The sequence below is a fragment of the Urocampus carinirostris genome, chromosome 15, assembly GCF_059441175.1.
Source record: "Urocampus carinirostris isolate Australia breed hairy pipefish chromosome 15, RoL_Ucar_1.0, whole genome shotgun sequence".
In the NCBI taxonomy this organism is placed as follows: Eukaryota; Metazoa; Chordata; class Actinopteri; order Syngnathiformes; family Syngnathidae; genus Urocampus; species Urocampus carinirostris.
Genome location: NC_142363.1, coordinates 21,362,226 through 21,378,953, shown reverse-complemented (window position 1 = coordinate 21,378,953; position 16,728 = coordinate 21,362,226). Strand labels below are relative to the sequence as shown.

At 39.8% G+C, this 16,728-nt stretch overlaps 2 protein-coding genes across 2 annotated transcripts; one reads left to right on the top strand and one right to left on the bottom strand.

Moving 5' to 3' along the window:
- Positions 1–104: 104 nt before the first annotated feature.
- On the bottom strand, positions 105–8,355 carry pcmtl (l-isoaspartyl protein carboxyl methyltransferase, like). The gene is made up of 9 exons (XM_088354517.1): positions 8,298–8,355; positions 6,558–6,714; positions 6,350–6,454; positions 4,510–4,541; positions 4,329–4,433; positions 4,134–4,254; positions 3,892–3,977; positions 2,358–2,527; positions 105–284 (listed from the first exon to the last, which is right to left on the bottom strand). Exons 2-9 carry the CDS (start codon positions 6,673–6,675, stop codon positions 272–274), a joined length of 750 nt encoding a protein of 249 aa, XP_088210643.1. The 5' UTR covers positions 6,676–6,714; positions 8,298–8,355; the 3' UTR covers positions 105–271.
- Positions 8,203–15,335, top strand: ccdc32 (coiled-coil domain containing 32). The gene is made up of 4 exons (XM_088354518.1): positions 8,203–8,585; positions 8,671–8,932; positions 11,953–12,106; positions 14,897–15,335. The coding sequence occupies exons 2-4, from the start codon at positions 8,677–8,679 to the stop codon at positions 15,084–15,086; spliced, it is 600 nt and encodes a 199-aa protein (XP_088210644.1). The 5' UTR covers positions 8,203–8,585; positions 8,671–8,676; the 3' UTR covers positions 15,087–15,335.
- The last annotated feature ends 1,393 nt before the right edge of the window (positions 15,336–16,728 follow it).

Here is a 16,728-nt window from a genome sequence, read left to right as displayed (position 1 = left end):
TTCAAATCGTATTTGCTTTGGCTTACATTTACCCGGATTTGAACAAGTATTAATTGAAAAATCTAGGATTTTTCCACATACATTTACAAAAACCCACACTTGAAAAAGTTGAAAACACTTGCTTTTATGCCTTGTGTTCACACTTTTAAATTGGAAATATGCTCTTGGAAGACGATAAGCCGAGGAAAACTGCCTCGGCCTCAGTGCAATATGAATTAGATGACACTTGAGCGAAAAACTGGTCCACTGGTGTTGTAAAACCACACTGCAGTCAGAGCTCATCTCTAAGAAGAAGAACAAAAGAGAATGATGGCGTTTCATTGAATTATTATGAACACAAGTGGACTGTAATAGTACAAATACACAACACCCCTGTCGAAATGCCAACTTTCTGCATGAATACCAAAATAAATCCAAACGGTTTCCATCACAAAATAAAATAAAAGTTACACATCAAATATCACCAAAAAAGTCAACACGAAATTCTAACAATTTCTGAACATTTTGGAAAGTTGATTAAACTACAATAGAAAAAATCAGAGACCAAAATGTAGTCATTGACTCCAGTTATAGCTAATGGATGGTCTTGTGAAAAATCATCTAATTGTGGGGAAGAAAGTCACCAAAGTGATTACACCCTTCACATTTCTGCAGCAATTTAATCTATTTGTTTAATTGAACAACACAGGAAAAACATCACTTTAACACAATGAAAGGTAGCAGTGTTTCATTTTTCCCCTTTAAACTCTAAATATAGCCATTAGTAGCTAAACCTCTGGGAACAAAAGTGAGTACACCCTAAGGTAAAAGTTCCTGAAGTTCAATATTTTGTGTGGCCAATGAGATTTACCACTTTATTCCTCCTGACCATGGATTACACAGAGCCTCACTAATTGTCGCTAGAATGCTCTTCAGAACTGGGGGATATTTGAGATTTCGTGCTATTCCTCCTTCCACTTCTTAGCCCCTTTAGAAAAGCCTTGGTTATCTTAAAGGTGTCATTGTCTGACTGGAACATTGCCTTGTGGCCCAGTTTCTGGAGGGAAGAGATTGTTCCTTGCTTGTTATTTCACAGTACATGCTTGAGTTCATTCTTTTCCTCAAAGAAATGCAACCCCAGTTGCACTCATAGAGCCCCCAACCATGACATCCCCAACACCATGCTTGACACTAGGCACGACACAAACAGCTACTACTTCAGCTGGTTGCCGCCACACACGCTTCCAAATAAATTCATCTTTGTCTCATCAGACCAGAGGATATCTTTCCAGGAAGCCATACTTCAGGGCTATACAAATGATGTTCTCTAGTGTGGTTCTAGTAAACATTACAATGAAATCTCTGCAGAAATGTGAGGGGTGTACTCACTTTTGTGACATACTGTACATCCTAAAGAGATTAATATTTTGAAATAAAAAAAAAGCTTGTGCAGATTTTGTATATCCAGTGAGTATCACCAAAGGTATTCCCAGATTTATATATATTTTTTTCAATTAGGCACAGAATGTGTAGTGTTTCTTCCACACAATTATGCAAAATATTCCAGGCGCAGAGGTACTTAGTCCTAAAGTTGACCGATCTGGCTCTTTTCCTCTAGAGTTGTGATGTCATTGAAGTAACTAAATCCCATTAATACAACATGTGAGGCAGCTCCGAAACAGACAGCAATTTTAGGTAGTGGACTGTGGCTTTTCATTTGTGATTTTACCCGGCGTGTTTTGCAGTTGGTACAATTTTATCTGGCTAGCTCCCCATTAGCGTCAGGGCTGCTGAGAGCTTTCTTGTTTTCGTTCTCCCGGTCGGCGCTCGTTCCCTGCAAACTGTGTTTCTTGGCCAGTTACCTTAGCATTAGCACGGGTTTTGCCCTGTCTCATGTTTTTTTTCCCGGCTGGCGTCGCATTTATCGCCATAGTCGTTGCCGCTTTTCGTTGTTGGTTTCCGGTAGCATGGCTGCTCACTAAGTGTTTTTTTGGTCGGTCATCCTCGCGTTTTTTCGAGGCTGCGGCCGCCTTTTGTTGATCGGTCGCGGTTAGCCCTGGTTAGCTCTGCATGTGTTGTTTTTGCCAATTATCCCCATTTTGTCTTTTTGCCTTACCAGTAATGCACCCACCTGCCACACAACACCTAGGCATTCTCCACAAAACTATGAAAACTTCACTTAAAACACTCTTAACCTTTTCGACTGACTCGCAAAACATGCTAGTGTTATTCCGATGACAAAACAGGCTTTCTTCAAAATGCATTATCTCGGAAAATAATAGGAATATACCGATAAAATATACATAGAGATTTTATGCAAAAAACATATACTTCTTCCTCACATTTTGTATGTTTAAGAACTTGGGATTGCAACCTACCCTGGCCACTGTCGTCTCTTGTCTGTGAGAGGGACATAGACTACTCCCATCAAAGCTCTTTTCAGGAAAGTGCCATCACTTTGGCGATCGTACTGTTCCAAAACCTGACTGCCGCCGTCAGGGCCCACTGGAAGCACCAAGCGCCCGCCTGGTTTCAACTGTTTCAAGAGCTTTAAAGCAGGAGAGATCGGATGTATTATATATTATTTTTTTTTCCTATCGTATTATTGAGTGGAACCTCTGACATTAAACTCATAAGAATTTTAGATTTTTTTCGTTGGAGTTTTACATTAAAAGGCTGCCATTACGTTTATTTGTAATTTATTTGTTTTTTGTATTTCATTTCTTCAATTTTTTTTGTACTGTATTTTTGTCTTTTTTATTGTATATATTTATTTTTTATTTTGCTTATTTTTTAAATTTCGCTTCTCATTATATCTTAATTATATTTTCCTATGTTTTGTTTTCAATTTCTTCAAATGATTTGCTTATATCAAAATTGTATGTCTTTATTTTAAAAATGTATTACATTTTTTGTCTTAATTCTCTTTTCTAAATTGTATTCATTTATTGATATTTATTGTTGTTTAACTTTATTTTTTGTTAGTTTTTTAAATATATTTTTAAATTTTAGTTATTCGTTTCTAATTAAAAATAATTTTAAAAACCATATTTATTTTTATTTGTATTTATTTGTCTTGTGAACTTATTTTCTTAATTGTACTTAATTTTGGGGGGCAGCACGGCGGCGCAGTGCGGCACAGTTCATGTCATGGGAACCTGTCGTGGGTTCAAATCCAGCTCCAGACTTTCTGTGCGGAGTTTGTATGTTCTCCCCGTGCTTGCGTGGGTTTCCTCCGGGCACTCCGGTTTCCTCCCACATTCCAAAGACATGCATTTCAGGTGAATTGGCCGGTCCAAATTGTCCCTAGGTGTGAATGAGCGAATGAGTTGTCTGTCCCTGTGTGCCCTGCGATTGGCTGGCAACCAGTTCAGGGTGTCCCCTGCCCACTGCCCGATGATTGCTGGGATGGGCTCCAGCCCCCCGCGACCCTACTGAGGATAAGCGGTACGGCTAATGAGATGAGATGAGAGACTTAATTTTTGATTGTATGCATTTATTGAATATTTTTTTTACATTTTTATTTAATTCTTTTTCCAATTACTTATTATTTTATTTCATCATATTTTACTTAAATAAATAAATCAATCTTTTTTTATGTTTTGAAATTAATTCTTGTGTTTTTCAAATTGTATTTATTGATTTTTGATTGTATGCATTTATTTAAAACATTTTCTTTTTACATTTTTAATTTAAAAATTTTTGTCAATAACTTTTGATTTTATTTAGTCATATTTTACTTAAATAAGTAAATAATCGTTTTTTATAATCATGATTATTTGTATTATTATTTCTTGTGGGGTTTTTTTGTCCTTTAAAATGAATATTTTTTCAGAATTGTATTTTTTTTTTCCCGTTAATTTTTCTTGTCAATCCTTTTCCTTAAAAAATGCTGTTATAAAGCATACATACAGCCTCCGGAACAGTAGGTGCAGCTGCGCCAACGTGTATGGCATCATAAGGGGCGCCATCAGGGTAGCCGAGCCTTCCGTCTCCGGCTGCATCCATGCGAACAAAGAAAAAAAATATGGCATTTTAACACTGCACTTAGAGGGCCAAAGCATAGCATGAACCCACCATTCATTGCATGAGTAACAAGCTGCTGGCACCAACATGTCCAAAATATAAAAATGGAGTTTGTGTGTTCACCTCACCCACAATCCTGATACGTCCAGATGCGATAAGTTCCGGGTCATCAGCTTGGACGTTTGCTATTGAATTTCGAACCAGTTCTTCGATGTGCTCGACCCCTACTACCCTCCCGTTGCTTCCCGTCTGCGCAAACAGAAAGGAAAAAAAGATTCAGTGAGAAGACATATGAATAATCATCACCTGATGATGACTTTTACCATTCTCGCAAAGCAGGCTGTGAGGTAGCCACTTCCTGAGCCCACGTCCAAGGCCGACGCCCCTTCGGTTAGTTTGTCGCTCAACAGCTCCAAGGCGTGGGCGTGCTGTCACGGTCGGGGGACATTTGTAAATGGTTTTTATGATGCTGCACTCAAATAGAAGAAGTTTTCATAGGCTTACCATGTGCGGTGCGCTGATGGTGGCTCTGAAGCCTGTGACAGGAAACACTCAGTCACTTTCACTAAAAACGAATGCATGTTGGAACTGTTGTAATTTTGAATTGTGTCACTGCAAATACAGTGAAGAAAATAAATATTTTGAACACCCAGCTATTTTGCTATTACCCCCCACTTAGAAATCATGGAGGAGTCTAAAATTGTCATAGTAGGTGCATGTCCACTGTGAGAGAGATAAACTAAAAAAAAAAATCCAGAAATCACAATGCATGATTTTTTAACGATTTATTTGTGTGATATAGCTGCAAAAAAGTATTTGAACACCTGAGAAAATGAATGGTAATGTTTGATACAGTTGCCTTTGTTTGCTAAAACAGAGGTCAAACGTTTCCTGTAGTCTTTCACCGGGTTTGCACACACTGCAGGAGGGGTTTGGCCCACTCTTCCACACCAATCTTTTCTAGATCAGTCAGGTTTCTGGGCTGTCGCTGAGAAACACGGAGTTTGAGCTCCCTCCAAAGATTTTCGATTGAATTCAGGTCTGGACACTGGCTGGGCCATGCTAGAACCTTGATATGCTTCTTATGGAGCCACTCCTTGGTTGTCCTGGCTGTGTGCGTCGGGTCATTGTCGAGTTGGAAGACCCAGCCACGGCCCATCTTCAATGCTCTGACTGAGGGTAGGAGGTTGTTCCCCAAAATCTCACAATACATGGCCCTGTCATACTCTCTTTAAAGCAGTGCACTCGTCCTGTCCCATGTGCAGAAAAACACCCCCAAAGCATGATGCTACCAACCCCATGCTTCAGAAGAGGGATGGTGTTCTTCAGATTGTACTCCTTATTCTTCCTCCCCCAAACACGCTTAGTGGAATTATGACCAAAAAGTTCAATTTTGGTCTCATCTGACCACAAAACTTTCTCCCATGACTCCTCTGTATCATCCGAATGGTCGTACGCAATCTTAAGACAGGCTTTGACATGTGCTGGTTTAAGCAAGGGAACCTTTTGTGCCATGCATGATTTCATATCATGGCGTCTAAGTGTATTACCTGCAGTAACCTTGGAAACGGTGGTCCCAGCTCTTTTCAGGTCATCGACCAACACCTGTCGTGTAGTTCTGGGCAAATTCCTCACCTTTCTTAGAATCATTGAGACCCCACGAGGTGATAGCTTGCATCGGGCTCCACTCCGATTGCGATTGACTGTCATGTTTAGCTTCTTCCATTTTCTAATGATTGCTCCAACAGTGGACCTTTTTTCACCAAGCTGCTTGGCAATTGCTCCGTAGCCCTTTCTAGCCTTGTGGAAGTGTACAATTTTGTCTTTGGTGTCATTGGACAGCTCTTTGGTCTCCGCCATGTTACAAGTTAAAGTCTTACTGATTGTATGGGGTGGACAGGTGTCTTTATGCAACACCGTGAGCATGAACATGAAATCACTCACCACCCTTCCCCCTGCTTTCTAATGTGTTGCAAGTCCCGAACGAAGACAAAGGCAGACAGGTTCGGTGGAAAAAAATGTATGAAGGCTGGGCATTGTTAACACATACTTGTCAGAGAAAATATTCTATTTTAAACTTTGTGGCGACACCTAAAACAATGCATCAGATCTTTTTTAAAAACGTCACCGATTTTGCCTATCACAGTTTCTTTTTTCTAACGTAACCCCGCAATAAGCGTTGGTTGACTCCATATCACTATCTTCCATCTTAATAATAATCTCAGCGGAACTTCTCAACTCCCGTGCTTGTTTAACCCTTTACAACTCGATGCTAAATGGACACAAAGAGGAAGAAAATTCCTTCCTTTCAATAGTTTTGCAAAGAAAGACTTGTAGTCAAGACCTATGGACTGAGGCGAGTCTGCATACGGGTAATCCCTGGAGTAGATCCCCCTGTCTGTGGCCAGCATTGCATTGAACACTCTGTCGCTTTGGATCACGCCATGATCTGTAAAAACAAATGATGGACAATGTTGTGGTTTATATTGGGATAGTTAGCTCAGCGGGGCAGATGTGTTTGATTTTCTACATTTAAAGAGTGCTGTAGTTACCTCTCAGCCGGGTTATGAGTTCTGGATGCGTTTTGCCAGTGGAAATCCAAGCCATGCTCCGGGACAAGAGCACCCCCATCGGGAACGCCACTAATGCCAGTCGCAACACAGTTTGCATGTCCTATAACGCACCTTTCTTGAGTGACGTCATGTGTACCTGGATAAAGCACACGAAAGATACCAGTTCGTGCAAGAATATTACCGTATTTTCCGCACTATAAGGCGCACCTAAAAGTCTTAATTTTTTTCAAAAGCTGACCATGCGCCTTATAATACAGTGCGCCTTATTTATGGATCAATATTAAGTCGCAAAGTCTTGCAACTAATGCAGCAGCCGCCGACTAGATTTTCCCCCGAACGCCAAGTAGTCCACGGTGTATGCTGGGATTTATTTACCGGCGTTTCATTGGCTAACCTATGTGTCAATCATCATTTGAATCGATCACTATTGGCTAAAGTTATTCGGAGGTAAAGGGGGCAGATCCTTTTTATCATTTACAGGCTGGCATAGGCAAAAGCGGCAAAACAAAGCCTGCAATTGGCCGAAAAAGATGAATGTGAATAGCACGTTGGGTTGACGGCATAGAGAAAACAGTATTTTACTATTCTGTACTGTATTTGTAAATATTTTACTCTCCTGGATTTACTACACTCACAGATATAAGAGGACCATGATTGCACATTATTATTGAACACAACGACGTCGGTGAGCTACTCCGGCTATATATTTTCCCTGTATCTTGTTTCAGACTGCACTCAATGTTTCTGTGATAAGCAGTGCAGATAATAGATGGAATGGACGGTCTATTTTTAAATTAAACTCAATTCCAAGTGTTTATTGTCATATGCACAGTAAAGTTGCGAGCGTAGAAGAAAATAGAAACTAAGGAATGGTTGGCATTTCTTGAATCCCAAGACTTTAACCTTCCGAATTATATTTGGAACGATGCATTTGAGTGACAACGTACGGACACCGCATCCGCACGTGTCTACGACACGTATTTGCTTCTTTGTAAGCTTTCGGAATGTTAAGGGGATAATAAGTTTGACTGAACTATCTGACTGTTTTGTCGACGTTCCCATTGTAGCGCCTTATAATCCCGTGCATCTTATGTATGTCAAATATAGGACCAAAAACTATTTTTTTGGGGTGCGCCCTATAACCCGGTGCGCCTTATAGTGCGGAAAATACGGTACATATCTGTCAACATCAGCCAAACCCTCCCCCTCCCCTTATTAATGATTGCAATCACCCTTAATCCTTATTAAGCGATCGAAATAATTTACAGAAACAATGCGGCATCCATTCACTCACAGCAAGACATACAATTCAGAATGAAAACAATTATAATTTGTGTAAACATCATCAAATATCAACACAAATTTTAGGTTCTTTTTTTTTTCACTTGCAGTACATTTAGTGTTGCTTAATTTCGGGATAAGTGCATAATTTCACAGGTCATATCTCAATTAGCAATCTACGATGATGTTTTCGTCTGCTACCAGTAACCGAGACGATCCGGATTAGAACCGAAAAGAGCAAAACGATGTCGTAAACCATTTAAAATGATCAAAATACGTATAAAATACGCAAAAAACGTATACATTGACAAGTATGTACAGTCGAACGTATATCATATCCGCCACACACACTTCCAATGTAAACAATTTACAATAAACAAAAAACAATTTAAGTTAAAAATGCAACTGTAAACAGTAAAGTTTCATGTGTTTGTTAACCTGCGCTGTCTCTGCGAGGACCACGGGCTGACTTCCGGGTTACCGGAGGCTCGCCAATCATGTGCCTTTCTTTAAACATGAAAGCAGAATGATCCAATTGTATCAGAATAAATTTGAACGGCAGCTATTGCATCCAATCAAATGTCTGAAAATACGGAAGCGTGTTTCAGATCACAAGCTTTTGCTTTATGATGAGTGTAAAATCATAAAGATCGTGTTTTTGGGGTCCAATTGAACAGAAAACGGAACAAAACAGGCAACCTCCTTTAAAAATATATATCGAAAACGGTAAGATATATTTTCATTTGAATCCAAACCGAAATTGTGCATCTGTTTTTAAATGTACCCATGTCTCCAACGCTACTCCATTTAGCTTGTTATGGTGCATGTTGACGCCACAAACTGCAACAAAATGATCGACGATTTCGAGAAACAAGACGTTCGGAGCAGCGGGGAGCTCTGGTCCCAAATTTGCGGTCCAAGTTCACCGGAGACGCAAACGGGAACCTGGCCGGACAACCGCACCGATTTCCAGGATTCTTTCCAGCCTCAATCTAACGGGGCACACGCCATCCCCTTTCCCAGTGCTCAATGGGAACCCATGGAGGATTCGGAGACCTACATTGCCAGTTTAGGTTCGGCTTTTTCACTTATCTTAAATGATTACATTATTATTGTATAATAGTCATCGTGATGTTTGTGAGCAATCGAGCTGCAACTTACATCTATCATAATAGTCGACTAGTCACAGACTATCGAAACGATTAGTCGTATAATCGGATAAGTCATTTTTGCCCTTAAATTTAGCATGAAGTTGATTCAAAGGGACAGTGTGTAATATTTAAGGCCTCTTAGTGGTACAAAAAAACTCAATTCAGAACTAAAAAACATTGATTTGAATATCTAGCTATCCATTATCTGCACCGTTTATCCTCAGTAGGGTCGCGGGGGTGCTGGAGCCCATCCCAGCTGTATTCGGGCAGTGGGCAGGGGACACCCTGAACTGGTTGCCAGCCAGCTGCAGGGCACAAAGGGACGACAATTCGCTCGCTCATTCACACCTAGGGACAATATTGATGGGCCAATTAACCTGACATGCATGTTTTTGGAATGTGGGAGGAAACCCACGCAAGCACGGGGAGAACATGCAAACTCCACACAGGAGGTTCGATCTCATGACCTCAGAACTGTACTGTAAACGCGCTAACCACTGCGCCGCCGTGCAGCCCTTGATTTGATTAATAGTCAATAATACATACACTATCATTCCAATGTTAATTGTTATTACTATTCATAGGTCGAAAAATCTTCATTTATTTTACATAACAGAATGAATAGCGAGTTTGAATTGCATTTTGCTGTTACTCTGTGCTCATTTTGGTCTTCGACGATATAATGCCATCTAGCGGTCAAATTTTACACAATGCATCTTTAATGATGTGGATAATGGGAATACACACAAGAAAAAAAGAGTACAATAAAAAATACATTTATTATTGAACTTACTGCAGATTCGTACAAAAATTGAATAAAAATGCTAAAACCAATTTGTCACAGTATTCGATCAGTAAAGTCATAAATCCATAAATAAACCTCTGTCCATTCTAAGGGACAGACAAATAAATAATAAATAAAAACAAATAAACAATTGTAACAGGCTCAATAGCAGCAGTAGAACAGTAAACTAAACAAATATGAGTACTTCAAGAAGTGCATTCAGTGGTCAAATGCAAAGTATTTCGCAAAAGTACCTAATGATTCTCAACAGTTTGAAATCAAAGGGTTGTAACAACTGACATTTGTTGTTTTTAACGTTTCAACTGTTGTTTGTTCCTCGGACCGCATGCATTTAATTTCAAATATGTTTGTCAGGCAGTCTGGCATAACGCTGAAGCTCTTTTATATCCCAATATACGTTTATAAAATGTTCAATGCATGTTTTCAAAATCGTATTGCATTAAACGTAAATTGAATCTTACAGAGGCGAGTCAGACTCAGTTTCATTCAACAGTCCAACTTTAAATATTTGTGTGTCACCAAGCTACTGCCATGATACGTTAGGTTTACGAACTTTGCAAGTAGTCTTTTTTTATTGGCCGTATCCAGGAAAAATTCTCCCTGGCTTATAAATTATGGTATGCGTACTTGCCCAAGACATACCAAAAGAAGTAGTGCCCTGACGACCCTGCCAGTTAAGGGATCCGTGAACGATGAACTTGCTGTTGACGCCGCCATTTCTGTTCATCTGACCACTCAAGACAGAGTCTTTGCACATGAGTGACTCTCAGCAGAGATTATTTTTATGCAGTTTCCTCACTCACTTGGAAAATCGTGTCTGCCGACAATAATTGTGAATAGAATTCACAGTCGACTATTTCTATTATGAATATTTGTCCGCAACGTCTAATAATCGTGACAGCCCTACTGAGCAACGACAAACACATAGACTCCTGATTATATAGAATTAAGTATTCCCTCGTTTTACACTGTTATCTGTCCCAGAAGGACCAATATTTAGTGACTTTTAGCAAAGTAGGAACTATTGATTGCTGATGAATAACTACCACTCAGAAACAGGAAACTCAATTTACTTATCTGAAGGCTCCTCTCCTTGTAAGTCCATTAATGTCAACTTTCCTCATTTTAAACGTAACACTTTTGGTCACTCGAGACGGATTTGAACCAACGACATAATAATGAGTGTTTAGCCTATCAGAATGTAGAACTCCATGCACGACGAAAATCCGCGAAGTAGCAAAATTGTGAAAAGCAAACCGCTATAGAGCAAGGGATTACAACTCTCGCCGTCAGTTACTGCACAATTCCACAATGTACAGACGCTCCCCTATTTCCAGCCATTCGACATACGAAAAACAGTAATCCGAACATTTTCGGGATGTCGAAAAATATCCATACATTGCCATAAGTTAGATTTTGTACATTACTGTAGTGCTTCTTTCCGCCACTACGGGTATGTGGCGCTGTGAGGTCACCCAGCATCCACCCCGAAGAAGAAATCCGCTTCCTCTTCCTAGTTCGTGTGTAAACATACTATACTGTATCTCCAGCGTGCTAAGAACTTTGACATTTTTATTGTTCAAAATCTTGTGCATCCATTCAAGATGGTTGGTGTAAAATGTAAAGAAGAAGCCAGCCGTTTCTTTTGAAATGAACGTGGAATAAGAAAGCTTGATGCGGTTGAGAAAATGGTTGGATCACTTTTTTTCGGCCACTTTTTACCACTAAGGAGGAGGTGGCCTAGCTCTTGAAGCTCATATTCCAAAAGTAAGTTAAACTTAACTTTATAGTGCATATTATTTCATTAAATGTTTATTTCCTAGTACACAACAATACAGGTTTCGTATACAAGCCTTAAACATACAAAATATAGCACTGAAGCAAATTACGAACAAATTCAAATTACGAAAAAATTCAACTTACGACCGTTCGTAAGTAGGGCATCGTCTGTACTCAAAAATCCGAAAAACTGTTTGAATATTAGAAAACCTGCGATGCATTGAGCTTGTGAAAGTAAAAGTGTAATTTGGTGGCATCCTATTTAAAAATAAACATGACTCAAATGCCGTATTAGATTAAAACAAGAATCTGCTAACATTTCCACAGTTTGAACATGAAATTCTGTGAATTATTTTAGAGAATCGCCTGAAGAAGCTCAAGGGACAGTCCAGTGACGTCACTTCTAGGGAAATGCTGCGCTCCTTGTCTCAAGCCAAGAAGGAATGCTGGGATCGATTCCTGCATGATGCTCAAGCATCTGAGCTCTTCCAAAGCAGCAACTTGGATGAAAGGTATTATAACAGTCGTGGGAATTATGATACTGTGCCTCTATATGAGCAGCTCTACACACAAGAATTTCCATATAAGAATTTTTGTTTCGTTTTTTAAACAAAAATTTTGCCCACCTTACAATGGAAAAAAATCCAGTTCACCAGTAGTCCCAGAGGTTACCACTAGAGACCGCTCATGACCACCCACCGCTATCAGCTCGCTCCGGTTTGCCCATGCGCCTTCCGCAATCAGGGACCTCATTCCGCACCCTTGGTTATACCGGCTTTATTAAGCAGAAAGTTTGTTTTAATGGCATGTTTTTAATTGCATTTTATAGAATCGACCTTTTGTGACCATACCCATGAGTTCCCGAAAAAGAAACGGTGAGGCGTCAGAGAAAGCAAAAATAAACAAAAAACAGGAGTGCGGTATTCGCGTGAGCGACCAAGCGAAGGTGTGCAATCGGGAAGCACAGAGTGATAATCACAAATCCGCGGAAGAATCAACACAGCGCCTCGCTGCAATAATTCTCAAGAGGATATATCCCTGTTGAAGAAAACAGTGAAGAGGAGGAAGAATTAGTGAAGATGGATTTTACAAAATATATTAGAGAGGTGCTGGCTAAGTAGGAGGAAGTTGGCGCTTTTGTTGAAAACCTCCAGAAAAAGTGGCAACTGGTCGCTCGACGGCTCTCTTTGATGACACTTTCCTTACGCATTTCTGCAACTCATTGAATAAGAGGCAGACTGCTTCTTCTCCAGGGCCATTACCACACTAAACAAGCACACAATACCATGGAAGCATATGTCTTGTGACCTATTTGTTTTTTGTTACTGCGACATGTTAGTGCACAAAACTAAGAAATATTTACCTTTGTTTTCGCCAAGTCTTATTTCAATTATTTTATTGCACAGTAATTATAACTTGACCATTCTTTTAAGCACTACGTTGAAAATATTTTTGCCTATTTATCCTGACAGTCCTTCATGGTTTGTCTGTTTTAAGTCTTTATGTCAAGTCATGTTTATTCTTGACGCCCTTAATCACAAGCAGTCTCAAAGAGCTGAACAGACCAGAGATTATTGCAAACCACAGACCATTATGACACCATCCCCTGATCTAAAACCTACATGAGGGCAAGGAAAAACTCAAAAACCTCAACATGAGGAAAATAATGAAACCTTGAGAAGGGACCGCACATGAGGTCATACCCCTTCCAGGATGACTAGGCTGAGACGGATGCATTAACAAACAAGATTAAAAATAAAATACAAGACAATTAAAATATAATAAAAAAATAGAATAAAACCTATGACCAAAAGGAAAAAAAAGAAAAATGAGACAGCTGTCATTTTGGTCAAACATTTATCGGATGAATCACAAAAACCTTTTGAAAGACTCACTCTCTTGTCTGATGCTAAATCCAGTCATTAAAACACTACATGTTGACCCAGGAGTGTCATGTCTAACCTCGTTTCATACGATGTTTTCACAATATTGATATCAATGATGATAAAGAAAATCCAATTCCAAGACAAAACTCCTTTGATACGTTTTTTTTCTCTCTAAAAGACCTGCAAAGAATGATAGCATTGCAAGTCCAGCTGAAAAGGACAAAGAAAGTGATAAATGATAAGTGAAACAGGCAAAATAAAAATGGTGCTGTCATATATTATTTTCACGTTCACTTAAAGTTACAGTAACTTGTATTTGTCGTGTACAGTAAGTGCTTACGTATTCTCACTCCTCCAAGCACCAAGCACAGACCTTTGTTTTGGTGACACCCTCATAATGAACTCCCATTTGTTTTGTTAATATCATCTTATTGTACCAAGAGCCAAGAAGAAATCCCCAGGTTCCAGAGTGTTCTCCATTCGGGACCCGGTGCTGTGGAATGCTCTGCTCTCTGAGATTCGATCTGCAACCTTCTATTCCATAGCTTATGAATGACCTATGTTTCATGTTGACAACATCTGCGTATTACTTGTTATTGCAACATCCAGTGCAGCCTGGTCCTCTTTTTTATTTTTGTATTTAATATTTTATATAATACTTTAATTATGTTATGGTTTATTTTTATTGTTTGTTAATGCAACATCCATTGCAGCCTGGTCATCCTGGAAGGGGGATTACCTCGTGAGGTTTTGAGTTTTTCCTTGCCCTCATGTAGGTTTTAGATCAGGGGATGGTGTAATCATAGTCTGTAGTTTGCAATAGTCTGTGATCTGTTCAGCCCTTTAAGACTCCTTGTGATTAAGGACTATACAAATAAACATGACTTTACTATTTTTTTTTACGTGTAATCACTATTCGAATGTGTATTTAGTGATCAGGAAGATGTGTTTCATAGCTTTTTGGGGTTCACTTTGATGATTTAGGGAGTTCGGGAACGAATTAATTTGTTTTTTATTATATCCAAAGACATGCATTTCAGGTGGATTGGCCGGTCCAAATTGTCCCTAGGTGTGAATGAGCGAGTGAGTTGTCTGTCCCTGTGTGCCCTGCGATTGGCTGGCAACCAGTTCAGGGTGTCCCCTGCCCACTGCCTGATGATTGCTGGGATGGGCTCCAGCACCCCCGCGACCCTACTGAGGATAAGCGGTGCAGCTAATGAGATGAGATTATATCCTATCGAGAAAATTCGCTCGAGTTACGAGCACGATCCCGGAACAAATTAAACTCATATGTAGAGGTACCAATGAATAGACTATTGTAAAGATGTTGTCGGAATGGATCCAACCTGAGCATAAGACAAACACGTAGTCGTAAAAGAATACTCACATCCGATTTTTGTGCGCCATTGTTCGCAGTGCTGTCGAACACTTCAAGAGGTGGCTAGTTCCAGAAAAAGTGGCTATCAGCGCAGAGGAACTGGAATACCTGTTGAGGCCGTCGCAGACTACGGAAGCCGCCCGAGCGGACCAGCAGACGAGAAATGTGGATGAGGAAGTAGAGCATCACAACAACGAGGAAGAAGAAGCTCACAGTCCAGAGAAATAATATCACCAGTTGCTCGCTCCTGTTAGTCATGGTTTTATTTCTCTGTAATTTAGTTTTAACTGCTGCATTTATTTATGATGCAAGTTGTATCATAAATGCTAACAAAGGACCATCTGCAGTATAACCACATAAGGATATTGCTCACATTCAGTTACAAATGCACTCATTTAAGGTGTTTAATACATTGTTTACTTCTACCTAACATTGTAATGTTGGACCCATGTTTTCAATAAAGGTTGTATGTCTTCATCCAGTATCTGATATCTGAAACAATTCACTATTTTTGGGATCAGAAGCAAAACAATGGAATTTTTTTTGAGCTTCATCATTTTCAAATACAGTATCAACATTTCAAACACACTGCATATTATTTGAAGAATAAAACTAGATGTATTTCAACACACAAAGAGACATGTTGAAAGTAAAATTAGACTTAGTTAAAAACGGTTTTGAAATGATTTGTATGAAAAAAAATAGATTTTAGTTAAAAGTCATGTAAAGTATTGATTATTGAACTACTAAAATAAAAATGTTTTCAGTTACGTCATTGTCGATATCTCACATTAGTATGACGAAAAAAAGCTCTTTTTGTGTTGTATTGAGAAGGATAGACACTCTTATCTGAAATCCGTAAACTCAGTTCCACACCGCCATCTATTGGTGGTTTTCTTCTTCTGCAATGACAGTAGACTAATGTCATTTGAATCAATATCATTTTCCGTCGCCATTTGGGCTTTGTGTTTACGCTCTAGTGTAAAGTAATCCAAGTAATTGACCAGGGGACTACAGTACAATCCCAGGAAGTGACATTAATTTGTCCTTAGGTGGCAAAATGAAATTGCTGTATAGTGGGGAATATAAACCAGTTGGTGGGCCATAAGGGCTTGCAAGACCCTTTCGGCTGGCCTATAAAAATATCCAAGCGATCCATTTATTATCTGCACCGCTTATCTTCAGAAGGGTCGCGGGGGTGCTGGAGCCCATCCCAGCCGTCTGCGGGCAGTGGGCAGGGGACACCCTGAACTGGTAGCCAGCCAATCACAGGACACACAGAGACAGACAACTCACTTGCTTATTTACACCTAGGGACAATTTGGAACAGCCAATTAACCTGACAGCATGTTTTTGGAATGTGGGAGGAAACCGGAGTGCCCGGAGAAAAACAACGCAAGCACGGGGAGAACATGCAAACTCCAAACAGGAAGGTTTGATTTCATGACCTCAGAACTGTGCCGCGGACGCGCTTAACCACTCATTCGCCGTGCTGCCCTTAATTTTTCATACAAAACGAATATTTAATAACATACAGTCTATATAATAATCCACTAAATAATGACAACACAGGGCAGCACGGCGGAACAGTGGTTTGCTCATGTAAGGCGCCCGCTTTGAGACTGGGAGGTCGGTGGTTCGCGCCCCGGCCGAGTCATTCCTAAGACTTAAAAAGTGGTCGGCGGCGCCCTCTGTTGGCTGCGGCTGCATCGGCTCGCTACAACGGGTCAGGTGCAATCGACATTTCGTTCTGTGTACATTGTTACACAGAATGACAATACAAGGAAATTATTATTATTATTATTATTATTATTATGTGCGGCACAGTTCTGAGGTCATGAGATCGAACCCTCCTGTGTGGAGTTTGCAT

What these genes read in the sequence shown, in the direction of transcription:
- pcmtl (XM_088354517.1), bottom strand. Translation starts at nt 6,675, where the DNA reads ATGCAAACTGTGTTGCGACTGGCATTAGTGGCGTTCCCGATGGGGGTG. An exon ending in CAGCCTGCTTTGCGAGAATG is followed by an intron (nt 4,255 to 4,328) that starts GTAAAAGTCATC and finishes CTGTTTGCGCAG; the next exon opens with ACGGGAAGCAACGGGAGGGT. An exon ending in CACCTACTGTTCCGGAGGCT is followed by an intron (nt 2,528 to 3,891) that starts GTATGTATGCTT and finishes CCTGCTTTAAAG; the next exon opens with CTCTTGAAACAGTTGAAACC.
- ccdc32 (XM_088354518.1), top strand. Translation starts at nt 8,677, where the DNA reads ATGGTGCATGTTGACGCCACAAACTGCAACAAAATGATCGACGATTTC. An exon ending in GACCTACATTGCCAGTTTAG is followed by an intron (nt 8,933 to 11,952) that starts GTTCGGCTTTTT and finishes GAATTATTTTAG; the next exon opens with AGAATCGCCTGAAGAAGCTC. An exon ending in AGCAGCAACTTGGATGAAAG is followed by an intron (nt 12,107 to 14,896) that starts GTATTATAACAG and finishes CATTGTTCGCAG; the next exon opens with TGCTGTCGAACACTTCAAGA.